Raw genomic sequence first — 26,976 nt, forward strand, 5'->3', positions numbered from 1 at the left:
ATAAAAAAAAAAAAAAAAAAAAAAAAGCTTATCTTTTAATTCATCTTATTTGACTCGTGTTTCCGGTTTTGGTTTATGAAAAATTACAGATTTCACACTGAGTAAGCAATAACAAATTTTATCAAAATTATTCTATTAGTGTAAAATAGGGAAAATAAATTCATGATGGTAGCACTGAAAATTAATGTGGCCAGAATATAGTTTTGATTGGAAATTACAGTTTCATGTGAGTCCATTTACTCTTCTATTTTGGGAGGTTACGTGCAGAGTGGTTAAGAGCACAGCCTTTTGGGTCAGAACTGCTTGGATTTGAATCCCACCTCCAACTACCAGGTATGACCTTGAGCTAATCACTTACCTTCTCTGTGGCTCCAGTTTATTTGTAAATTGGGATAATTTCATTCAGTTTGGACGATTACATGCCAGACAGTAAAAACTATCATTGCTAACCAGAAGTGTTAGAAATGTCTATTGTTTGTAGGTTGTGTGTCACATAATTGGAAATACATATAAGGTTCCGGTGCCCTTTTTAAAAATAACACTTGTGAAATGAGGGATTAAATATATCTAATCTGAGTCAAGTGCAAAAGGAACCTTCTTTTATAGCAGTTTTTCTTTCATCAGTAATTCCTTGTGGTGTGCACTTTATAAGCTGTCTTAATTTAATTAAACATGGACAGTTCAAAATCATATATTGTTTCAATTCCAATAATAATTACCAGTTGATCTAAGCAGGCTAACACAATACTTGGCAGTTATCTGTCATTACCAACCGCCCTGCTGGAATGCTGTTTAATTAGGTAAGAGGGTTTGCACAGAACTTCAGGTGGGCTGAATCTAAGGGTGAATTTGTATTAAGGATATCCACAGTAGTGATGGATCTAAATGACAAGTGACCAGTAGTGCATAAACACTAACTTTTTAATGAACATTAAACATGTTTGTCATCATCTTGTGTCTATTTTAAAAAACCGCTACAGGGGCCGCCCCCGTGGCGTAGCGGTTAAGTGCCAGCACTCTGCTGCTGGTGGCCCGGGTGTGGATCCTGGGCATGCACTGACGCACCGCTTGTCAGGCCATGCTGTGGCGGTGTTCCACATAAAGTGGAGGAAGATTGGTACCGATGTTAGCTCAGGGCCAGTCTTCCTCAGCAAAAAGAGGAGGACTGGCATGGATGTTAGCTCAGGGCTGATCTTCCTCACATACACACATACATAAAAATAAATAAACCAGTAGAAAGTAAAGTGTTAATTAGTTAATAGCCATACTATTAAAAGAGATTTTGTTTCTACTACCATGCATCTTTAGTGCTAAATTTAAATATACTGAGTAGAGAGAGCTTTTTATTGTGGTTCTGCTACCACATTGCCAAAAAAAGTTAATTGAATCAGAAGAGAAACAAATAGAAAACCACCCAGCAAAGGAATGCATTTCAATAACTTTATTGAAAGGTATATCCCTTAGTACCAAAACATAATGTAGTTGGTTAGGTTACCTCTGCCAATTCAAAATTAACACTGATGTATTCAAAATACCGAAATATATCAGCCTTTTGGGAAAACTGAAAAGTTATCCACATAACACGGTTTATAAAGGTATAAGATATATTGTGGTTCTTTGGTTTATTTTTCCAGTGCATATTTACCCATAACGTGATGTCAAAATTGTGTACAGCCATCTTCGATGGGCTTAGGCAACACATTGCACTGAATAACCGTTTACAACACTTTTAACACTGTAGATCTCCTTAGATTAACTGACTTAATAGAAAATCCTGAACTCTACTCTCAGTAATCTCATAATTATGAAGATGCCTACTTACTTTTCTTAATTTTCCTTTGGCACACTAGGGGCAATTAGTGAAAATATATTCTCTTCCTTTTAAACAAAATTCTAAATTAGAGGCAATGACAGATTTTATAAAAAACAGTCCTTAGTCCTTAGTAAAAATTTCTGGAGTGTTAAATCAGCAAGTTTTCAGAGGGATGTTAATTTATTTTGAGTTACTAACACAGTAAAGACTAATTTTCTTTATTGTGGGACTAGATCGAGGCAGATTTTGTATAAAAATTTTTTATCATGGATACAAACATCACCTGTTTTCTAGAAAAAATATTAAAGATAACTTAATGTGCCCAAATTACTAGGTCTGTAAGTTTTATTTATATAAAATGCCCTCAAATTTAAGTGTAATTCCCATGTAGCAATAAAGTCCACATCTCTGGATTATCTATTACTTGTGTTACGGGTGCCAGCAAACCATTTTCACTGCCTAGAATAGTGACTTGTTATGTCTTAAAAGTGCATTTGTGAAATGTTGGTTTTGATGTAAACCTCTTAATTAAAAATTTAAATTAAGTAGGTTACCATTTTTAATTCCACCAAAATACAATATATTGACCCAATATAGAAAGTTGGATCAATGTTAGAAATGAAGATTCACAGTTTACCTTCCCAGGCTTGTCGTTAGTATTTCACATTTATACTCTTAGCTTTGATTTGTATGCCTCACAGACGAATTCAAATTTAAGCATAATTACACTACAGCATAATGTTAATTATGCAGTTTTCCCAAATCTGAGAACATCAATGCTAACCTAGTTGTGATACTCTGAGGCTTCACAGCTTAAATCCATTATAACATTATGGAATCCATAGCTCAGGATTGTAGAGAGAGGCTTCAGAGAAGAGTTTTTTGTTGCTGTAATAATCCTATTTAAACAAACAAAACAAGTTATCAGAAGTGTGCCAAACATAAATATTACTACCTGTTAAATATGAACTGTTCATATCTAAGATTCATAATCGTCACATGTAGATGTGTTCATTGTTAACATTTAGTTTTGAGTAGAAAAAAAGTTAAATCACCACTGTGAGTTAAATTTAGATGGCAAGATTGTATATCACACATCAGTGATGAGGTTTATGTTTTTTAATGCATATAACTACTTTCCAGTGTTCCAACTGCTATAGCAATGATACATCCAATGTGGGGACAATCTGCCATAACTTACTTTTTCTTTAGGTACAACACCCAGGTGCATACTGATTTTGCTTATAAGCTAATAGTCTCAAATTAGTTCCTATATGGTTCAAACTTTTGGTCCTGTTGTCCTACTTAAACTTGTGTAACTTGAAGTGATCTAGAGCTTGAGTCTACATATAACAAATGATGTGCAATTAAGAAAATACTCTTTTAGTGCTACTTTTAAAATTCAAAGGTCATTAAGGAGGATGCTGTTTTCTAAGCTGATAATTTAATGAAAGGGCTAACATATATATCAAAGGTTGGATCATTCCTTACTCTTAGGGTGTTGTACCTTGAATGTGATAAATGCCCTCAAATATTAGCTGACAAGATCAGTGAAATCATTTTTCCCTTGCTATTCCAACTCCATTTTGTTTATTTTGAAAATAATTCAGATTTTAATTCTTCTGAATTGCAGAAGAATATTGTAGTATTAGAAAATTTTCTCTATATGGAGAATAACTATGAACAAATTTACCAATCAAGGGACCATTTCAGGAATTGTTGGAAGGTGGGTTATTCTGTAGTAACTATGCTTCAGTTGCCGTGCAGTACGCCCAGAAACAATCCATTTCAACTTCTGAACATTTGGTTTGGAACACTTGTTTGATGAATATTCAGTTAAACATTTGGATACAAGCTCTTGCCAGAAGGTCAAATCTCTGCCATTTATCTGTGCATAAATTTAAGAAAATTATTACTCAATTAAAATAAAAGTCCTACAGTATTTAACTACAGTAATAATTGCAATCTTATTAACATGTGTCTTTCCTGGTCAAAAAAGTTTGAGGATAAGCTTACTTAAGTTTCAGATAAACACATGGCATCTCATTTTACTTCAGGAAATAGTACAAGTGGTTTAGTTTCTTTTACAGCTGTTAACAGGATTTAGGCTATGACCTTGACATACCTTGGAATGCTTCTGAAGACATTCGACTCCTTCTGTTAACTCTATGCACTTCTGTGCTTGGATCTCCAGTGCAATGATAGACAATGCCAACACAGAAGGCTACAAAGAGATAAATTTTAAAATAAATGTTGAATATAGAAAATAGGTATATACGGTCAGCCCTGGTGGTCTAGAGGTTAAGATTCCTCACTCTCACCGCCATGGCCCGGGTTCATTTCCTGGTCGTGGAACCACACCACCCATCTGTCAGTTGTCATAAATGGTGGCGACTCACATAGAGAACTAAACTAACCACTAGGATACACAACCATGCACTTAAGCTTTAAAAAAAAAAAAAAGAATATAAATGGGTTTAATCTTTAAAAAATATTTACCTTTGCTTTAGAAAATATGATCCTGCAGTAGCATGCCTTAAGCTGAGCTTCCAGTCTTTCAAAATTAAGGCTATTCTTCCTTTAAAAAGAAAATGAGGTTAATTTTATGTAGATAATTTTACATCTAGTCAAAAGACAAATTTTTAGAAAAACATTGAAGTCACTTTTAAAGTGAAGTTTACAGACACTTATCATAGAAAATAAATTATTTGAAGTAAAGAATTCCCCTTCCTTCAGAGATATTAACTTAAGGATACATACATGAATTTTAAATGATTTGGGGCAAAAAAAATAAAAGTATCATGCCACAACTATCCAGATTTCTTTTCATTTAATCTATTTTTGCATCTACTAAAGTTCCTTTTTCCATAAGTCTGTTAGATGTTTAACCTACTAGGTTCTATAAGTTAACTAGTCTATAAATAGAAAATATAATTTAAAAAAACAGTTGAAATGTCCTTTAATCCCCAAAATTAGCCTTCACAGACTTCAAGAAGCTACTGACCACTGAAAGTCTTCTCACTTCTGCTGGACAGAGAAGTGAAATTCAAGGAGCTGCAGCTCTCATTTTACTTATTTTGATTGGAATTCTCCCAGGATATTGATTTCATGCAACATCCAGACGATACCATTCTGATTTCCAAATCTCCTTTGTTGAAAACAAAGATCACATACCTTTCAAATGGCAAGTTCTCTTGAATGAGTGAATAATAAAGTTGCAGAAATTGAAAGGCAGTAGTAGCTTTGACTTTCCAACACACCTTCTCCAACACAATCTTTTCCATTCTCATCAAGTCTGAAACCGTGAACCTATACTGGCTTATTCGGATCAAGTCAGTTGCCAATGGGACATTCCTTTCCTCTTCTATTGATTTTACAGCCAAATAGAAGCAGCTTAGTCCAACACACCCAAGGTGCTTGGGCTGTACCTAAAAAGACAATAAATCCATGTCTTTACCTTACTTCAATTAAAAAAATATAAAGGATAATCTAGAACTCAGATCCATCATTTCAAAAATGTATCTTTCAGGTATATTCCTCAATTGTGAAGGACTTAATGAGATCCACTCATACCTCAACTGTAGCCTCTCAACTCTCTGCACCCCACTTGGAACCAATTTTTGAGTAACTGGACTAAGTTTCAGTAAAATGTTTGGCTTTAGCACATAAAAATTCTTACTTTTTTTGTTGTTGTTTAAATCACTGCAAAACTATAAGCACTGTGTTCTAATTGGACCAAATAAGTTAACTGGTCAAAGGCTTATGAGGACTAAAATACCTTACAGCTTATGCACAAAATTTCCTTCCAGAATGTTGAGTTTTTCCAGGCTGTTTTCTTTGTAGTAACACATGTAAAATAGTTTTTAGGGGCCGGCCCTGTGACATAGTGGCTAAGTCTGGCACGCTCTGCTTTGGCATCCTGGGTTCCCAGGTTTGGATGCTGGGCATGGACCTACACCACTTGTCAAGCCATGCAGTGGCGGTGACCCACATGCAAAATAGAGGGAGACTGGCACAGATGTTAGCTCAGGGCTAATATTCCTCAAGCAAAAAAAGAGAAGGATTGGCAACAGATGTTAGCTCAGAGTGAATCTTCCTCACCAAAAAAAAAAAGTTTTAAAATACTATAGCACATACTGTTTATTCTCCTATAAAGCTCTATCCACTACCAATCTCTTTTTTTATTTATTCATCGTTTTCTGAACGTCTACAATGTGAGAGGCAGTTAAAATTCTACCTGCTCTAAGTTCCAGCTCAACTGAAACTTTAAGACTTGACCATTATTTGTGTTCTCCTCCTCTTGGAACCCCCTCAGCAATATAGTTATGCCTCTTTTGAGTATAATGTAATTCTTTTTCTTATTATGCATTGTAAGTGTATGATAGTGGTCAGTGCAAACATTTTTCCCACATAAGATTTTAATATACTCAAGGGGCAGATGTATATTATTCACCTGTGCAACATTTATAGAGTCAAAGGTACTGGGGCCAGGCCGGTGGCGCAGCGGTTAAGTACGTGTGCTCCGCTTCAGCAGCCCAGGGTTCGCAGGTTTGGATCCCGGGCGCGCACCGATGCACCACTTGTCAAGCCATGCTGTGGCGGTGTCCCATATAAAGTAGAGGAAGATGGGCATGGATGTTAGCCCAGGGCCAATCTCCCTCAGCAAAAAAAGAGGAGGATTGGCATCGGATGTTAGCTCAGGGCTGGTCTTCCTCACGCACACACAAAAAAGGTAGTGCCTGCACATGGTGTCTAAAGACTTGTTTAATTAGTCTGTTGAACAAGTTTCTTGAATCATTCAATTAAATATTGAGTTCCTTTTACAAAGGATTATCTGATGCATTCTGTTAGGTACTGAGAACTAAAAGATGAATTTCATTTTCATTGTCACATTATCTTATTATCCACCAACAACCATGGGCACACAGAGAAAGCTGATGTATTTTTTTTTAAAAAAATGATTTATTAGTTGATGTATAGACTTTTATACACATCAAGTGTTTCTCTAAAGTATAGTTTCTTGGGGTCTATATGAGCTATATTGAGGCAATGACAATGATGTATTTTTTTTTTTTTTTTTTTTTTTGGTGAGGAAGATTGGCCCTCAGCTACCATCTGTGGCCATCTTCCTCTATTTTGTGTGTGGGACGCCACCACAGCATGGCTTGATGAGTTGTAGGTCCACGCCCGGGATCCGAATCTGTGAATCCTGGGCCACCGAAGTGGAGTGTGCGAACTTAACCACTATGCCACAGGGCCAGCCCCAAAGCAGATGTATTTTTAACAGTTAGGCTCTGCAAGTTACACTGATGTCCTGCTTATCCAAGGTAGGGAAATAACTGTATAAATTCTCCTCCTTCAGAAGATTCTCTCTTTTCTACTGTATTCAGACTGAGGCTGGAAGTGCCAAGCATAAGCAAGACTTGAGTAGGTCTAAGGCTAAAACAATTAGAACTTTATATATAAGTAGAGGTTAAGAAATATATACTGTAGGTAGGTGGTTGACAGCATCAAATATTTGTATATATATTCTCTAATACTTAACCATAATCTAGCATTCTGGCTCTAACACATTTCTTTAACTTTAAAAACAACAGTAAATAAATGAAAATACCCAACCTATCAAGAAAGATTTTTAAAAACAACAGCCAACTCTCTTACTGAGAGACTCTGATATTAGACTATTTTTCAGTGTCAAGTCTAATAAATGATGCATTACTCTTGATTGTAAGGAAGAGTATTCATCAATGCTGTAGTACATAGAATTAATATAATGTTTTGGCTACCTGCTGAAAATAAAAAAGGTTAAATTTATGAATACCAGCCCAAAGCTAGCAATTCCATCTCCAAAACACATTGAGCTAAACTAAAAAATACTCGGAGTAATGTAGCTTTAAACATACCTTCATTTTGGACAGGAATCTGTCCAGTAAATTCACAGCTAGAGAAAATGTCTCTGTGTCGAAGCCAAAGAACTGAGTTAAACTAAGAAGGTCTTTTACTTCGAAGTCCCTCAGCCTTGCAGTCATTCGGAGGCCATTATCATGTGCAGATTCAATTAGTCTCAAGCCGCAGACTTTTGGCTGACATCTGGATTCCTGTTCCAACAGGACATTCAGCTGGTGCAGCAGTTTCTGAGAGTCAGTTGTCAGTACCTCTATCATCTATATATAGAACAAAGCCCAGAAAGGAGAGTGAGAATAGCCCTTCTTGTGTTGTATTCTGCCAAGTGCTTTATAACACAAAGTCTCCCCTCTGCCAATGCTGCTAGTGAATCTAAGTCATTGCAGAGTGCCATCTGTTATTCTCCCCCCCACACCCATTGGTCACATCCTAAATTGTGAGTTTCTAGAGGGCAGGAGCATGACTTTTTAAAAAAAATTGCAAATCTTCAAGAAATACTTATTCAAGTCATTCACTGTCAAGCGATAACTATGACTAGATGCTGTAAGACAGGATACCAAAACTTTGCAATTAGATGGTAGTATGTATTCTGCCATGTATTGACAATGTGTTCAAGTTAGTTAATTTTTCTTAATCCTTAGTTCCTCATCTGTAAGGTGGGAATGAGGTTATCACCTACCTCATAGACTTGTGTGGAATAAATGAGATCCCCTAGGTGTAGAGCTTCGCACATATAGTAAGTGCCTAATAAACACTTGACAATAATAATGAACTTATTTCTACGTCTGTAAAATGAGCTATCTATATCTCTCTCTTTGAATGGCTATGTAGATTAAACAAGATAATTCATGTCGAGTTTAGCACAATGCTTGGTGCACAGCCCTCGATAATTGTTAACTTTTACTGGTGTTAGGAAAGAAAGCTTACAGGGTGCTGTGGGAGCATGCAGCGAAGGCGGGAGGCTAATGTAGCCTGCAAAATGAACCAGGGAGTTTCATTAATTCGAGACTGGGTATTACACATCTACTATGTTCCGGGCACAAGCTAAGCCCTAGATACAGGACAGTCCCTTCCCACAACAACTGGAAGACCGGAAGGCAGGGGATCTTTAGGGTTGGGCGACGGAAGGGATGGGCAGATGAGGAGCCACTAACTTAACGGGTCCAACTCTTTCGCCCCTGGGCTGGTCCCTGGAACCGGGCTGGCCTGACTCTAAGACACCTCTGGAGGTCGGATCTGGCCCCGCCCTCCAGGCTCGGACTAGCCTGGACTTGTTGCTTACAGCAGCCGGAGGAAAAGGGCGCGGGCCAGACCTACCCCTCACCCCGCGCTGCCAACCCCGCTCCCTACCCGCACCCAGAGGTCAACCCCGCAGTCCCAGCTCACCGTGATCGCGGCTGTGGCTCCTCAGCGGTAAACACCCTCCCCGGGCCTGCTCTCACCTCACCCCACGATATCAGATCCGAGAGGCCTACGAGGCGAGGGGACTCGCGGGCAAGAGGGGAGAGGCCCGGGGAGGGGGGGAGCCGTCCTGGGTGGAGGTCTCCGCAGCGCCGCCGAGACGACACTGCCCTCCTCAGGGTCAGCTCGGAGCCGAAGGGGCCGCGCCTCACCGCCAGAGTAATATATCGGAGGGCGGGGCTCTCCCGCGAGAGGGGGAGGAGGGCATTTTGCCCGCTGATTGGTGTAGTTCTTTTGATGGATGGCTCCCTCGGCCCAAAGAGGGCTGGTTTGTAGAGGGAAGAAGTCCGGCCAATCAGCACACACTTCCCATTTTCCTGGAGTCAAATTCTCCGCCCCTTGAGGCCACGCCCCCTACCTCTAAGCTTCTCTGATTGGAGAATTTCCCAAAGTGTCTTCAATGAAGAGGAGGGCGAACTAAATGCTGCGCGCGCCAACCCTGTCCCGGGTAAGGTCTCTGCTGGCTGCCGGATTGGCCAGAATATCGTTCCAGAATGTACTGGGAGTTTTTGTTCCGTGAGGTTTAGTAGAGTGGTTCTGCCGTCTCTTTCTAAAAATACAGTGGCTGGTTAAAAAAAATAGTAAAACCTTGAGTTTTTGTTACAGATGGAGAAGTGGTCGATTTTCTGTGGTGTGGTTTATTAGAATCCAGAGGTTTCTCCCTGTGAGCTTTGGATATCAATTGCTTCTTGCCTTGTTTACTTTTTGTATAATTTATCAAAGAGTGGAGTTGGGCTACGTAAATTCTTGGTTTTCTACCAATGTTCTGAATTTGGATTTTGAGAAAATTGAAATAGAAAAGTTGGTAGGTGTGTGGTTGACTTGTGAAGAATATGTGGGCAAAATTGTAATGTCTGTGAATCTCAGTCCACAGATCCGTGTGTGAAGCAATATTATTCTTTTTATTTACTGTAAATGAACTTAATCTCTGATTGTGAGCCTATGCCAGGTAAGCGGGAAAATAATTAGCTTGAAGCCCTCCCTCCCTCTCTCCCAGATTGTCACAAATGAGAAGGGCTTACACTAAAACGGCCTGAGGACTGGTGAGCAAGCAGTCAACTGATAGGAGTCCTGTCAGTTCTCATGGGTTGTACTGGGATGTCTCTGTTCTCATGACCTCTTCCTGGTTAGTGGCTATCTGGGCTTTGAAATAATGAAAATCTGAAAGATTTGCTGGCATCTCTGTTGTTTGCGCTGCCCTGTGCTTCCCTGTGGCAGTGCCACAGAACCAAGCCCTGAAATGGGGACAGAGTTGTAGGGAGAAAAAGTTAATATCTCAAAATAAGAGCCACATAATCAGGTCAGTTTGTCAAAGTGTGGCCTTTCAAATGGGGAAGGGGCCTTGGTTCTCCTTGAAAACAAACTTACCTAATGAATATAAATAGGCCATTTAAAACATTTAAAAATTACATATTACAATCATGTGTCAGTTTACAAATGTTCATGTTTCTCCTTTTGACTTTTAGTCACAAAATTAGGAATAGATACACATGTACTTGTTCACCAGTATCTGTTGAACACATTATATGTGCCAGTGGAGAACAAACTATACCCTCCCTGTCCTTGTGGAACATGTAGTCTTGTGGACAATTTAAACACATAGACTTTGGAATGAAACTGACTCATTTTCAAATCACAAACTACTAATTAGCTATGTGACTTTTAGCAAGTTATTAAATCATATTAAGTTTCCATTTTCTTTTCTCAAAAATACGAAGTAAAACACCTTATTCGTACAGTTATTGAGAGGATTAAATAATGGAAAGTAGATAAAGAGGTGGACACTGTGCCCGGAACACAGTAAATACTTGATAAATGGTAGCCTTTATTATTAAATTACTGACATTTCTTTTGAAATGTCTTGCTTAAACATATATTTGATTGTGTTTTCTCTGTTGTCAGATTTAGCCTTCTATTCTCAGCTTAGAATCAGAGTATTAGAATTGTTTATTTAACACTAAAAGTATCTAAATTCCATGTATTAATTTCTATACCTCATTTATACTTGAATTTTTCACATAAGGCTTTAGGTAATATATCATTGTTTATGTAATAAAAATGTTTCCCTCACATTAGGATCTTGCTATTACTTTTTATTAAGATCTGAAATTCCTACATGTTTCAAGAGCACTGAAGAAACATTGATTAGATATGAATCAAGTGAAATGGACAGTTTTTACCTTTTCTCCTTCCCCTCATCCCCACTATCATTTTTATTCCATAATATTAGACTACAGACTATCATTTAAATAATTTAAAAGACCTAATTAGCAAAATGTGCAAATGTAAGACTCAATTATATACTCTTGTAAAAGAAAGAAAACGAGCCGTTCATTAACTATGGTTTTATTTTTAAAGACTTGTAAATTTAGTAATGAGTTTCTGCCAGGAATTTTTCAAATGACTGACTTCTACAGTATTTTCTAGGCTCACTGATATCTTCAGCTGCCATCTTCATACTTTCTTCTCCATCACTAGTTAAGTGTAGCAATAACCACAGCTCAGAATAATGGCCTTAAGGCTGGGCAAAAATCCCAGGCTGTAGCGGGAAGATTTAATCATATTCTCTGCATTGTAGACTGCAGAAGTGCCTTTGAGCAACAAAAATTATAACAAGCAGGTATAATAGTGATGGCATGTCAAATGCTGCCCTGACTCATAGGGAAATTCCTAATTGGTTCTGTTTCCATCCTGGAGATTGGAGGAAGCTTTGCACCTCACCCTCTGTTCAAGCGCCCTGACAAATGTCCAGAACTTTTGGATGCAGGTTTGTCCAGCTGTGATGGCTGAAGGAAGTGAGGATCAAAAGGATCTCAGCAGAATCCCTTCTTCTCTACTTCTCGATCCTTTCCGGAACTATTTATTTCAGCCCCCACCACCTCCCCAACTGTTCTCTAGTGCACCTGCTCTGTCTTGTTCATTTGAAGAGAACTTGCTTGGCAGTGGCTTCTTTGAGTCTTTATTAGACTCTGGGACACCAGAGAAATTGTGTACAATCTGGGTGGTGGTAGGGATACAGGGAGAAGGATATATAGGAAACAGACTAGTAATGTCAGGTTTATCTTGCCGTTCAGAGATTCTAGCTACCGCAGATAACGTGACCCCTTCCAATTAATTGAGGTTTTACTATATTCCGTGAAAAACTAAACTTTTGATTTGTTAAGTAATCACTGCTATATAAAGGTACTGGGAGACACTGGGGTGAGACCCCCGATCTCTAGCATTTAGTCTGATGGCCACAGACTGTTGAATGCAGGGCTCAAAGCCAAGATCTGCCAATAATAAAAAGTTTCCATTTGTTTTATAGTTCCCATGTGCCAGGCCACGTGCTGAACTTAAACACACATGATCTTATTTAGTCCTCTAACAACCCTGATGTTGTTATTATTATCTTCAGAAATGAAGGATATTTTGTATATCTCCTGTTTAGTAACTACTATTTACTGTTTACTGAATATACTTTACACATAACTTGAATTTGGATTTTACTGCATTTTTAAAAAAGTTTTTATTTTGGAACATTTCAAACTCATTACCCAGCTTCAATAATCATCAGCATTTTGCTCATGGTACCTATTTACTTTCCGTTTGTCCAAATACTCAAGAAATATTTGTTAAGGACTTTCCAGGTGCCAGAACATTGTGTTTTATAATCCCAGATTAAAAATGTTACAGTGTTTGTGCCACAGGGTGGGTTGGCTATTGTTCTCTGTGAAAGTCAGGAGTTGGAAGGATCAGCTGGGTCATTGTCCTCCAGGTGCATCTCTTCTCTAGTCTGAAGCCCACGCTAAGGTGTCTCTGGGGTCTGTTGCTGTGATAGGAGAAGGTGGGAATGGGGAGGGATAACAATTCCCTTCCTTATTCAGGTTTCTGCCTAGGCTGCTAACCTTCCACCCCCAAAAGCACACACAGGCACGCAACTACACAGAAGGTTTTGACAGAGCTGAGAGTTGGGAAATGAAGTATTGCGCTTTCTAATCTAGCTTTTCTCTCTCTTTGCATTGTACTAGAATAAGGGGCCTCATAGGTCAGAACTTTTGTTCTCTAGGTTGGCCTTAAACTGGTGAAGACTTTGCTTACTTCAGGTCGCCACTTTCCTCGTTTCTTTAGCCTTTTAACTCTTTAACTCCTGATCTGAGTTTTGAAAGATTTAGCTAGGTAAAGAGGCTAGTGCAAAGGGCATTCCAGATGAAAGCAGCAGTATGTGCATGTGCAGAGGCACAGAGGAAAGAGAGAATAAGTTGATTTCTACAAATGAAGTATAGATTACCCCGGCTAACGCATGGAGGGAGGGTGTCTAGCGATGGTGGGGAGAGAAACACTTGCTCATCCTGAAGGGCCATGTATAACATTCTTGGAAGTTTGGACTTTATTCAACAGGCTTTGGGGAACCAACCATGGAATTTAAAGAGAATGCCACAATTGGACTTGTGATTTAGAGCGACCATTTGGCATCAGCCTGAAGATTGGAAAGAAGGGGCCAAAAGTGGAGTCAGGAAGACCAGTTAAGAGGCCGTTCCTTTTCCCAGGAAAAAGTGACAAGATTGAACTGAGGGAGTTAGAATGGGAATGGAAAGAAGGAGATGGATTCAAGGGACCTTAGGAGGTAGAGCTGATGGATTGTGGCGATTGATTAGATTTGATTCATTAGGGGATCAGGAAGAAGGAGGAGTTAGGAATAATGTTCAAATTTCTGGTTTAAGCAAAAGATTGAATGGAGATTCTGTTTCTGTCCTAAGATCAGGGAATATATAGGAAAAAGACCAGGTTTGTGGGGGAAGCCTTTGAGCTAGACATGCCTGAGGGACTTCCAGGTGGAGATGTCCAAAGGCACCTACAGAAACATTTGGTGCTGCAGATAGCTTTGGGACTCATCAGAATAGAGGGGGTGATTTGAGTCATGCAAGTTGATTAGTTAGGGACAAGAGAGACACGACAGAATATGTTACAGAAATCAAGAGACAGTGTTTCAAGGAGAGAGTGAGCACCAGTATCTGATACTGCAAAGAGGATAAAATAAAGTATGAACATGAGAGAAAATGAAATCAATGACTATATAAACCACTCTTGCAGGGAACTTGGTTATGAGGGGTAGAGGCAATGGGCAGAGGGTGGATATGATATTGAGAAATGATGGTGCTTTTCAAAGATGAGCTAGATTTGTGTATGTTTAAATAATGACAGGAAAGAGCCAGCAGAGAAAAAGAAGTATCTGACTGCTGGAACAATCTAAGGCCTCATTTACTAGTCCATTTACATTCAGTCAGCTGTGTGGTTATAGAAGCTTCTAGTCAAATACTCACAGACTACAATGGAAGTGAACAACACAAAGGAGCAGAAATTCTATGTATTTAACTTGCTCTAAATTCTCTAAATATGTTTTAAGAACTATCACTAAATGCTTTATAAATGTTTATGTTTTCTATAGCTAATTTATAGTCATAATTTTCAGTTTCAAATTATTCAAAGGACTCTTCTTGATTTAAAATATTCTGGCTTGTTAAGTTTAGGAGTTTTATATCAGTGTTGAGGTAGGAGTAATAAATAAAAACATACATTTTATGTACCTATGTGTAGTTAAAATCTCATAGAACAAGGCATCAATTTGCTCAAGCCTTCTTAAAATATTTAGCTTTTGTTGCAAGTCACCCATGCATAGATTTAGCTCAAATAGAATAAAAACTTTAGGCACATTGAGGAAGTTTCTATTTTTAATGGAAATATACATATATTTACATCATGCAATCATAAATAAGTATGCGTGAACATGAAAATACGTGGATGTGATAAATAACACTGCCAAATAGCATTGATATAGATTTTCTAGAAGACATTTCCTATCAATCCCGGCCATGTAGAAAAACTAAAAAGCAGTGGTTTGGTTAAGACACTAAAGGACAGACTACAGTCTGGGTCACAGTTTCCCACGTTACTAACTACCACCCTCAGTACTTTCATATTTTAATTGAGAAATAATAACAGTACTACATCAAAGGTTGTTATGAGGATTAATTGAACTAATACTTGGAAAGAGCCCATGTAAGGGCTCAATAAATGTTAGATATTATTGTCTGTAGAAATAAGTAACCTTCTGTGAGATAAATAAGTTTGAATGCACGGAGCTGCTGACGCCAATGACTAAATATATTTAAACTGAGTGATGTTGGCAAGGTCCTTGCCCTTCATTACTTACAACAATACGTTAGTCTTCCAGTTATTTTCACTTTAAAGTGGGAATTCATCTCCTAATATGCCAGATATAAGACCTCATAAACTGGGAGGAGTTGGCTTAATACAAATCAACTAACAGACATAAACCAATATTATAGGTTTTTCTTTAGTCTTTCGTCTGCTAAGCATTTTCCTTAAGTGGATCTCCCTTATATATGAAAGTCTATGATGATTCCCATCAAGAGATAATGGTATCTGCAATTTTTAGTAAACTTCATAGTTTACAAAGGACTTTCACATATATTTTTTCATCCAAACTTGCTAGAATCCTTGCCAGATTTTCAGGGCCGAGATTGTGTATTAATTTGCTAGACTGCCATAACAAAATACCACAGACTGGGTGGCTAAAATAACAGAAATTTATTTTCTCACAGTTCTGGAGGCTGGAAATCCAACGTCAAGGTGTCAGCATAAATCTTCCTGGTGTCTCTTCCTCTTCATGTAAGGACAACTGTGCTACTAGTTTAGGGCCACGCCTTTATGACTTCATTTACCTTTAAATCTCTTTAAAGGCCCTATTTCCAAATACAGTCACATTGGGGTTAGGGCTTCAACATATGAATTTTGGGGAGGGGACACAATCCAGTCCATAACAGATTGTGATCTGTATTTTCTTGGAGAGGACAATAAGGCCAGAGAGGTTAAATGACTTCAGGGTCACTTGGCTTGTGGATAACAAGTTAGGACTGAAGCTCAGGACTTGTCATTCTCCTAGTTTTCCCCATCATACATCTCACGTTCCCTTCTGGAATTACTTCTCCAGAAATACTTTCTTGATGGCATGTGTTTATGAAAATGATTTTTAGTTCGTGGAAAAAGGATACTATTTTATCCACACATGAAATCTAAGCTCAGAATTTCATTGCTTGGTTGTAGTTTGCTCTATTCAACTAAAGTCACTGTCTTAGACTTCACTATTGTTAATTTTTAGATGGTCGTTTCACAATAGGTTTTGGACTAGCTTGAGAAATTAAGGGCTAGTTTTAGGCTAGCTACCTAGCACACAAAACCCTTAACAATAAGCACTTAAAAAAAGGAAAGAGCCTGTTGTGAAATTGCTGGTGAGAGATGTGATGTTAAGAACCCTTCTTGGGCGATGAATTAATTATTGCTGTGTTCCAAATTTCCATTTTTTTAAACAGAGGAATTAATAGGGACGTCTTGTGAGTATCAAAACAAACGAAATGTCCACTGTGGAATACAGGGTCTCAGTTCTGTCCTCCCCCATCCTGCAGTTCAATCAAAGCAGGAGCAGCCTGCTTTGATCCATTTCTGTCTCACAAGGCTCAAAAATTTATATCATGTTGAGCAACAGAAATAGATAATGTTTTAGGACTCAAAACATCTTTCTAGTCAGATATTTTATTACATTTACACGTGTACTCTTGATTCATTGTATATTTTAAAAAAAGATGTTTAATACAGACTTATCTCTGATTCATTGGACATTTTTTTTTTTTTTAAAGATTTTATTTATTTATTTTTCCCCCAAAGCCCCAGTAGACAGTTGCATGTCGTAGCTGCACATCCTTCCAGTTGCTGTATGTGGGACGCGGCCTCAGCATGGCCGGAGAAGCGCCGTGTCGGTGCTCGCCCGGGATCCGAACCCGGGCCGCCAACAGTGGAGCGCGTGTACTTAACCGCTAAGCCACGGGGCCGGCCCCCATTGGACATTTTAAACAGATGTTTTCATAGCCAGTATGACTGCAATGTTCTTTCTTCCAAGGGGAGGTAATCATACCAGTATGCTGTAGAAAGAGACCCACACACAAGGTACACCTACTTCCCTTTTCCTGCCTCCAATTTGAGATCATAACTAAAAGGAATTTTATGAATCTATGAACATGTGTGTTTATTTCTGAATATATACCTCCTTCTCACTTGTGTGTACTTTCTTTTTTTTTTTTTTTTTTTTTTTTAAAGATTTTATTTATTTTATTTTTTGCCCCCAAGGCCCCAGTAGATAGTTGTATGTCATAGCTGCACACCCTTCTAGTTGCTGTATGTGGGACTCGGCCTCAGGATGGACAGAGAAGTGGTGCCTCGATGCGCACCCGGGATCCGAACCCGGGCTGCCAGCATCGCAGTGCGCGCACTTAACCACCAAGCCACAGGGCCGGCCCTGTGTGTACTTTCCATAAATAATCATATATATCATTTCTTCTCTCAATTATCATATTGATTTTTAAAAATTTTTGAACATCTTTATCAAGATTTTAATTCACATACATTAAAATTTACCCATTTAAAGTGTACAATTCAATAGATTTTGTATATTCACAGAGTTGTGCAGCCATCACCACAATCTAAGTTTAAAACATTTCACCCCAAAAGAAACCCCATATCCATTAGCAGTCATTCATCATTCCCTCCTCCCAATCCCCCAGCTCTAGGCCGTTAATAGTTTACTTTCTGTCTCTATATATTTGCCTATTCTGGACGTTTCATATAAATGGAATCTTACAATATGTGCTCCTTTGTGATTGGCTTCTTTCACTTGGCATAATGTTTTCTAGGTTCATCCATGTTGTGGCATGTATCAATACTTTATTCCTTTTAAATAATATTCCATTGTATGAATATACCACATTTTGTATATCCATTCATCGGTTGATGGGCATTTAAGTTTGTCTTAGTCGTCTCGGGCTGCTATAACAAAATACTGCAGACTGAGTGGCTTAAACAACAGACTGTTATTTCTCACAGTTCTGGAGCCTGGGAAGTCCAAGATTAAGATGCCGGCAGATTTGGTTTCTGGTGAGAGCCCTCTTCCTTGTGTATGTATAACTACCTTCTGGCTGTGACCTCACATGGTGGGGGTGAGATGGGGGTGGGGTGGGAAGGACAGAGAGAGCTCTCTAATCCCATCAAATGGGTCCCACCCTCAGGACCTTATCCAAACCTAATTACCTCCTAAAGACCCCACCTCCAAATCCCAACACATTTGGTGTTAGGGCTTCAACATATGAATTTTGGGGGAATACATTCAGTTCATAACAGAGTTATTTCTGCTTTTTGGCTGTTATGAATAATGCTACATTCATGTACACCTTTTTTTGTGTGGACATGTATTTTCATTTCTCTTGGGTATTTACCTAGCAGTGGAATTGATGGGTCATATGTAAGTTCTATATTGAAAATTTTGAGTAACTGTCAAACTGTTTTCCAAACTAGCTGCAGCATTGTACATTTCCACCAGCAATGCATGAGGGTTCCAGTTTCTCCACATCCTCCTCAACACTTATTATCTGTTGTTTTGACGATAGCCATCCTAGTGGGTATGATGTGGTATTTCATAGTTTTGGTATGCATTTGCCTAGTGACTAATGATTTTGAGCATCTTTTCATGCAGTTAGTGGTCATTTTAATATCTTCTTTGGAAAAATGTTCAAATCCTATGCCCAGTTTTTTTTGTGTGTGTGTGTGAGAAAGATCAGCCCTGAGCTAACATCCATGCCAATCCTCCTCTTTTTGCTGAGGAAGACCGGCCCTGAGCTAACATCTATTGCCAATCCTCCTCCTTTTTTTTCCCCCTTTTTCTCCCCAAATCCCCAGATAGTTGTATGTCATAGTTGCACATCTTTCTAGTTGCTGTATGTGGGATGCCACGTCAGCATGGCCAGACAAAGCTGTGGGTCGGCGCCGCCCAGGATCTGAACCCGCGCCACCAGTAGCAGAGGCGGTGCACCCAACCACTAAGCCATGGGGCCGGCCCCCCATTTTTTTATTGTGGTAAAATATACGTAAGATAAAATTTATCATGTTAATCATTTTTAAGTGCACAGTTCAGTGGCATTAAGTACGTTCACATTGTTGTACAACCATCAAAACTATCCATCTCCAGAACTTTTTCATCTTCCCAAACTAAAACTCTGTACTCATTAAACGATAACTCCCTGAACCCTCTTCCCCAGCTCCTGGGAACCACCATTCTACTTTTTGTCTAAGAATTTGACTATTCTAGGTCTTTCATGTAAATGGAATCATACAGTATTTGTCTTTTTGTGACTGGCTTATTTCACTTAGCATAATGTCCTTAAGGATCATCAATGTTGTAGCATGTGTTAGAATTTCTTTCCTTTATGAGGGAGAATAATATTCCGTTGTATGTATGTGCCATATTTTCTTATCCATTTATCCATCAATGGACTCTTGGGTTGTTTCCATCTTTTGGCTATTGTGAATAATGCTGCTATGAACATTGGTGTACAAATATCTCTTTGAGAACTTGCTTTCAATTCTTTTGGGTATATTGAAATGGGATTGCTGGATTATATGGTAATTCTATTTTTAATTTTTTGGGGAACTGCCGTAACGTTTTCTATAATGGGTGCTCCATTTTACATTCCTACCAGTAGTGCACAGTGGTTCTAATTTTTCCACATCCTTGCCAACACTTGCTATTTTCTTTTTTTTTTTGATAATAGCCATCCTAATGGATGTGAAATGGTATTTCTGTGGTTTTGATTTCCATTTCCCTAATGGTTAGTCATGTTGAGCATCTTTTCATGTTCTTTTTCTTCTTCTTTTATTTATTTAACTGATGTTTATTAGGTGTCTTCTAAGACCTAGGTCTGGGCACACAGAAACAGAATACATGATCCTGGACCTAAAGAAGCTCTTCTTAGCAGAGTGTAGTCTAGTGCTTAACACCTCTTTGGATTTAGGCTAGCTCTAGCTATGTTACCTTAGGAACATTATTAACTTGTCTGAGCATCCCTTCCCTCTCCTGTGTAAAAGTAATAACACCCATTTCACAGGGATTTTGTATCTTTTCATGTTTTTATTGGCCATTTGTATTTCTTCTTTGGGGAAATATCTGTTCAAGTTCTTTGTCCATTTTTTTTTTTTTTTTGTGAGGAAGATCAGCCTTGAGCTAACATCTGCCACCAATCCTCCTCTTTTTGCTGAGGAAGACTGGCCCTGGGCTAACATCCATGCCCATCTTCCTCTACCTTATATGGGATGCCGCCACAGCATGGCTTGACAAGCAGTGTGTTGGTGCATGCCAGGGATCTGAACCCCGGGCCACCGCAACAGAGCGCAAGCACTTAACCGCTACGCCACCGGGTTGGCCCGTCTTTGTCCGTTTTTTACTCAGGTTTTTGTTGTTGTCGTTGTTGTCCTTGAGTTGTAGGTGTTCTTTATATATATATAACCTTGTATCATATATATGACTTGCAAATATCTTCTCCCATTCCTTGGGTTGCCTTTTCATGCTGTTGATAGTGTTTTTTGATGCACAAAAGTTTTTCATTTTGATGCAGTCCAATTTTCTATTTTTTCTTTTGTTGCTTGTGCTTTTAGTGTCATATCCAAAAAATCATTGCCAAATTCAATGTTGTGAAGCTTTTCCTCTGTGTTTTCTTCTAAGAGTTTTATAGTTTTAGCCTACCCAACATAAGGAGAAAAAGTCTTGCTTTAGATGCGATATCTTTCTTTTTCCTTTTCCTCTTCATGGTGTGATCCCTTATGGTTCTTATATCTACTACAAAGTGGCTAGCTAATCTGAAAAATTAACCTCTACCCATATTAATGTGTTATTCCTATTGCTTGTATATGGCTACATAAAAAAACACGTCAAAGCTAAGTGACTTAAAACAATGATGTAATTTGCTTACTAACAAATCTACACTCAGTGAGAGTTGGCTAGAGTGGCTTGGAGGCTGGAGCTGGAATCCTCTGAAGGGTCACTCACTCACATGTGTGGCCTTAATGCTATCTGGGACTTTAGCTTTGGCTGTGTCCAGAATACTTACATGTGACCTTTCCACGTGGCTGCTGGGCTTCCTCATAGCATGGTAGCTGGGTTCTAAGGGTGAGCACTTAGACAGAGAGAGAGAGAGAGAGACAGAGACAGAGAGACAGAGTAGGCAGAAGCCATATTGTCTTGTATGAACTAGTTTTGGAAGTCATGCTGCATTCCTTCTGTTGTTCTCTATTAGTCAAGTAGCCTAGCCTAGTTCAAGGGCAGGGAAAATAGGCTTCAATTCTTTTTTTGTGTGTATGAGGAAGATTAGCCCTGGGCTAACGTCTGTTCCCAATCTTCCTCTTTTTGCTGAGGAAGATTGGCCCTGAGTTATCCTCTGTGCCCATCTTCCTCCACTTTACATGTGGGACGCCTGCCACAGGGTGGCTTGATGAGCAGTGTGCAGGTCCGCACCCAGGATCTGAACCACAAACCCCGGGCTCCGGAAGCAAGCGGAGTGCACAAACTTAACCACTACGCTACTGGGCTGGCCCCTAGGCTTCACTTCTTGATGGAAAGGTGCAAGGTTCTGGAAGAGTATGTAAGACCAGAAATATGGCTATTTTTGGAAAATATAATCTCCATACTTCCTAATTGTACTGTACAAACTTTAGAAGACAACATCAAAATCTAAAGAAATGGTTGTCAAAGTGGGAAATTCAGGCAAAAAAGCACACCTCTGGCAGAGATATTTAGGCAGCTCTTTCAATAACATTAGGTAGGCAGCCACATGTTCTACAATACATAGGCCAGTTCTGAAAGGGAACGATGAACTTTTCTAAGGATTAAGTGAGCCAAGTTTTCCATGAAAAGTCTTAACAAAGTAGAAATTATTTTTGCAAACTCACTAATCTCAGGATTTGAAGGGAATGTTCTAATAAGTTCCCTTATCAGCTGCTTAAACTTGTACAGAAATATTGCCATCCAAAATGGTCAGGATGTTATCAGTGTGAGTTCTTTTTTAAAATTCTGAAACCACCTAATTATAAAATTAGTAAAGTCTAGACAGTTTGAAAGATGAATGTTGAAAACAGTAATATGTCAAGGAAAGTCAGAGAAGGACATGGATTTGAAGGTCATCTAGAATTCTAAGGAGAAAGAGTGATTCTGTTGCAATTGAGTGCCAAGAATATTGGCAATGCCTTATGCTGTTTTTGAACTTAAAGTCTAAGTGATTTACATTTGTGTAACTGGGTCTGATTATTTCCATGGTTAATACGTGACTGTTGAGAAAGTTATTTGTAACTGGGGGAAAAAGAACAACTCCAAAACTTTATTGTTTGTTACTTTGCCAATCAGAAAGTTCTACAAATAGACACATTTGATATTTTTATGGACTCCAGTCTAGTTACTGGTACCAAATGCTGACACTCGCTGGAATAGAGCACTAAGTGAATATTGGGTTGTGACAGTTAGTTATTATTCTGATTTGAGAAGAAAGAGACTGTTGCTTCATTCTCTTAATCACGGGCTGTTAACGTCAGTTGTTGCCTCTCCCTGCATACTCCCATGAGTTGTAGGTTAAAGATTAAGGAAACTCTGATACTGTCAGTTATCCAGTTAACCAGAATGTTTGACTAACTCTCCTTTAGCAGTTCCCTGGACAACAGAGCCTTTATTTTACATGTAATTCAAGACTATTGTGGTAGGTACAGGAAGTTCTTGTTAAATAAGTGCTCATGCAAGTTACCCCACAGTGACAATAGTGGATCATAATATGAACATACTCACTAATGAACCAAATGCTTATGAAATTAGTCTCATCTCAAAGATTCTTTCACTCATTAGCACTTGTGTTGAGCCTACCCATCAGGTCAGTGTCTTTGTGGAGCCGAATACATAATGTAAGTAGGACACCAATGGATTACAAAATGAAATTGCAAACCTTGTAAAAAGGATGATGATAGGATAGATGATTCAGAAGGGAATGATTTGAATATCAAAGGATAAGGAGAGACCCTTGGGAAAATTGATAAAGCTGTAGAATATTTTGCAAAAATCTGAAAATTGAGTATGAAGGAAAGACTGACTTATGACTCTCATACAACTTTATCAGAAGAATCATGCCAAAAATAAAACAAAATCAATCTGTAATTCATTTTTTGTTTGGTGTATTAGAACATAATTGTGAATATAAACTAATTTTTAAATATAAGATAAAATTATTTCATAATCTTTGGTTTTTCTTCTCATTATGAATGTCCCTATAAAATTATTTCTTATTATTTAATATGAAATGATATCCCCCTTTTAAGTAGATTTCATTTTTTCCTGTTATTAATTGTCATCAGATAATGAGGACATCCTAAATCAATACTCTTCATTTTGGTAGTTTCCTACAGACCTGCATATTAACACATTAATTCTTTCTCCAAGACTAGCACCCCACAGATACTTCCTAATCCCACATCCTGGGTTGACATCCTCCTCTTAAAATATTTTAGAATTACAGCAGATTCCTAGGATGTTAGAGTTTGACATGACCTGACATGTCACTGTTATGTCACGCTGTACCCAGCAGTGCAGCCCTCTGTCCTCTTGTTGAAGAAACTGAACTCTTTCCCTTGTTTCCCTGTAACTGCTCCAGTACATTGACTCTCTTCTCCCTGACTTGGATGTTTGATCTCACCTAGACATAAATTCTCAGCCTGAAATGTCTCCCACCCTCTTCTCTCCACCCCTCTCAATTGTTATAGCCCTTTAAGATAGTTTCAAACATCGCTTCTTCAGTGAGGGCATTCCTGACTCCCCAATTCCCAAAAGAAAAACAACTTTTTCTCTTGAAGTTTTTACACCATTTGTCTTCTACATTTGGCAGTTACCACCTTATGTCTTCTTAGCACTAGTAGTAACAGCTGATTCCACATCTATTGATATGACTCAAATCCCCTACCCCACTTCTTCCCATCCCTCTCTTCTGTTCATTAGAGACAAAAGCCCTTAACATTTCAACTGCTTCTTCTTGGATTTACCTCCATATTTTTATATGGAGGGCAGGGGTTCTCATCTGGGAGTGATTTTGCCCACCAAGGGATATTTGGCAATATCGGGAGACATTTTTGATTGTCACCACTGGGGAAGACCTCTGTTTTTTAGTGGGTAGAGTCCAGGAGTGCTGCTAAACATCCTATCATGCACAGGACAGGCCCCACAACAAAGAATTATATGGTCCAAAATGTGAGTTATGCCAAGGTGATTGGGCATAATGACCTCTGCTTTATTAGTGAAAAGACAACTGGGAGATATATTCACAAAACTATTTCAAAAATTATTATCTACAGAGCTTCTTGGGGAGTGTTCATCGGAGAAGATTCACAGAGACAGAAGTAGTGGGCAGGTGGGTACCTCTCGCCCATTCATTCTAGAGCAGCACAGAGATCTAGCAAATTCAGACATCAGATTGCTTGAGAGGGACTTTCAGCTGCACAATTAGGGAAGCACTTGCCCCTCTCTTAGACTGGTAAAAGACCAGGATACAATAGCAGTATGATGTGACAGACTCTTGGGCAGCCCTAGCTCCACCTAGGGAGTGACAAAACCTCAGAAGGAACTGCCTTTGGTGTGCTCAGGAAGCTAAATCCTGGGGCTCCTTGGCTAGGCAAAGTCCCTTGTGCCCCACTGACATTATAGCAGTGAAAAAATCACCCATTTCAAGGGGCCCAGCAAAATCAGACAATGAGGATAGTGGCAGCAATCACAATGGACTGAAGATTAGACGACTTTTGTTGATTTTTCAGGTACTTGTAAGCTCCCCAGATTCCCATAGTACTCTAGTGAAGGAAATAATGACAGAACTGGGTTAAAGGGAAATAATATGAAATTTCTTACACGCTTGAGTTAGTGAATTCAGTGTCACATACACTATATATGTTTGAAATGTTGTCCCACTGTCTCACCATGGCTTGACATAAATTAATATGAAACTAAGGTGTTTCCAAGGCTTGTTGGAGATGAAAATAGAGTTGATCTTTTTCACTGCAAAGACTTTGAAGACTATTTATTGCTATGAAACTTTCAATATGTTGGCCCCTTGACATTCAGAACTCTGTGATGAAGAAGTAGAAATAAAAGAAGTTTAAACAGCATAAATGGAAGAGCAGTTAAGAGCAAGATGAATCTAGATGATATAGAGCAGAATGAGGCAAGCAAAGACTGAGGGACCACATGCTCTCTTCCCTGTATTGGACCAGGGACCAGGTTATTGTCAAAAACCAAACTGCATACTGAGTAAAACAAAGGAGAAAAATGAGTTTATTGCCAGGGTTTTGACCTGCAAGCCAGGCAACTCCAGGCTGTGGGAGCAATGAGTTCTGAGTTGTTCACAGACTAAGGGATTTTTTTTTTCTTTTTTTTTGCTGAGGAAGATTTGCCCTGAGCTAACATCTATTGCCAATCTTCCTCTTTTTTTTTGCTGTGAGGAAGATTTGCCTTGAGCTAACATCTGTGCCAGTTTTCCTCTATTTTGTATGTGGGTCACCACCACAGCATGGCCGATGAGTGGTGTAAGTCGGAGCCCTGGGATCTGAACCTGCAAACCCAGGCCGTGAAGCGGGGCTTGTGGAACTTTAACCACTACCCCATGGACCGGCCTCGACTAAGGGATTTTTATGGGGTAAATGCGGATGTTATTTGGCTTTTTCAGCTGATCGGTTGCCCAGTGGTCTTCTTCCTTATTTGGATCATGATAGTGAGTCAGGGGAACAAGGAATTCCAGAGACAGCATGAACAGACTTTGCGTTTGAGGATTGGCTTGTGTCCTCTGCAGACCTCTGAGAGGAGTTGTAAATTCTTGTTAGGTGAGGTTAAGTTTTGTCCTTCTTTATGTGCCTGTGTTGACCGGCCCCATTTTGTCCCTGACATAAGAGACTCCATTTTAGCTTGCTTCTACATTATAATTTCAAGAATTGGCTCAGAGAGGACCCTTCTCTCACCATTGAGCTCTTGTGCTGATCAAGTGCTTCCGTGTTCTGCTGCCTGGTCTCACAGGTGAAGGAGGATGCGGTGTGTGAGCACCACACGGCTTGTTCTGGGAAATGGATCAAATCCAGACTGGGGAGCTATGGAGTCCTGGGTGGAGTATGAGTGGAGTCTCTGAGGGTAGGATGATGGGGACATTTGGCCTGGAGGCTGAGAAGGACCATCTTCAAAATAAAAATAAATCTCGGCTGAGGCAAGTAATGCGTTTCCAAGTAAGTAGACTGAGGAGTTCTTGTTTGGGTTAAAATTATAGCTGTTTATCTTGTTTTCATTTGAAATAGCTTATTTTGCAGAGTTATCTATGAAGAGAAGCTATAAGCAAACATTTCACAATTAAGTAGTTTACAGCCTCTGTCAAAGAAGATAGAGAGTATCTTACTAACAAGTGAACGTGTTTAAAAGCCTAGAATTCAGCTGTTTAGATACCATAGTACATGCTAGGTACGAAGTGACTGTGATTTTAGTTAAAAAGAAAAAGAAAAGAAAAAAAAATCTGTCAGTGAATAGGAAGTAATAAATTCTTTAATGCAACTTGTATTTGCTATACTTATGTATATATGTGTACATGTATACGTATATATATGAGTATACGTGTGTATATATATGTTTATGTATATATAATTTACAACAGGCAACCTGTGGCGAGTTGGAGAGGGCGGTGACAAGTAGGGGACTGGGTGTGGTCATTCTCATGCATCCTTGCTCCTCCACATTGAAGCCGGTCCCAGGACAGTGGCCCAGGTGCCTCAGTGCCAGGCACTGGGGAGTAAACACAATCCTGCTTGGACTCTCTAGCTCCATTTCTGGTGATGCTGCAGGGTGCCGGGCTTGGTCTTGTTAA

At 39.0% G+C, this 26,976-nt stretch overlaps 1 protein-coding gene across 2 annotated transcripts; it reads right to left on the minus strand.

Moving 5' to 3' along the window:
• Window positions 1-1,426: 1,426 nt before the first annotated feature.
• On the minus strand, window positions 1,427-9,308 carry CCNG1 (cyclin G1). 2 transcript variants are annotated; one of them, XM_004428554.3, is made up of 7 exons: window positions 9,104-9,307; window positions 7,717-7,977; window positions 4,988-5,241; window positions 4,313-4,391; window positions 3,939-4,037; window positions 3,507-3,701; window positions 1,427-2,712 (listed from the first exon to the last, which is right to left on the minus strand). In XM_004428554.3, exons 2-6 carry the CDS (start codon window positions 7,975-7,977, stop codon window positions 3,510-3,512), a joined length of 885 nt encoding a protein of 294 aa, XP_004428611.1. In that variant the 5' UTR covers window positions 9,104-9,307; the 3' UTR covers window positions 1,427-2,712; window positions 3,507-3,509. The 2 variants fall into 2 exon arrangements, with proteins under 2 accessions (XP_004428611.1, XP_087285576.1); XM_087429450.1 differs by lacking the exon at window positions 1,427-2,712 and having other exon boundaries at window positions 3,238-3,701; window positions 9,104-9,308.
• Between the last annotated feature and the right edge of the window lie 17,668 nt (window positions 9,309-26,976).

Source organism: Ceratotherium simum, chromosome 4, assembly GCF_057802395.1.
Source record: "Ceratotherium simum simum isolate JZ-2026a chromosome 4, ASM5780239v1, whole genome shotgun sequence".
In the NCBI taxonomy this organism is placed as follows: Eukaryota; Metazoa; Chordata; class Mammalia; order Perissodactyla; family Rhinocerotidae; genus Ceratotherium; species Ceratotherium simum.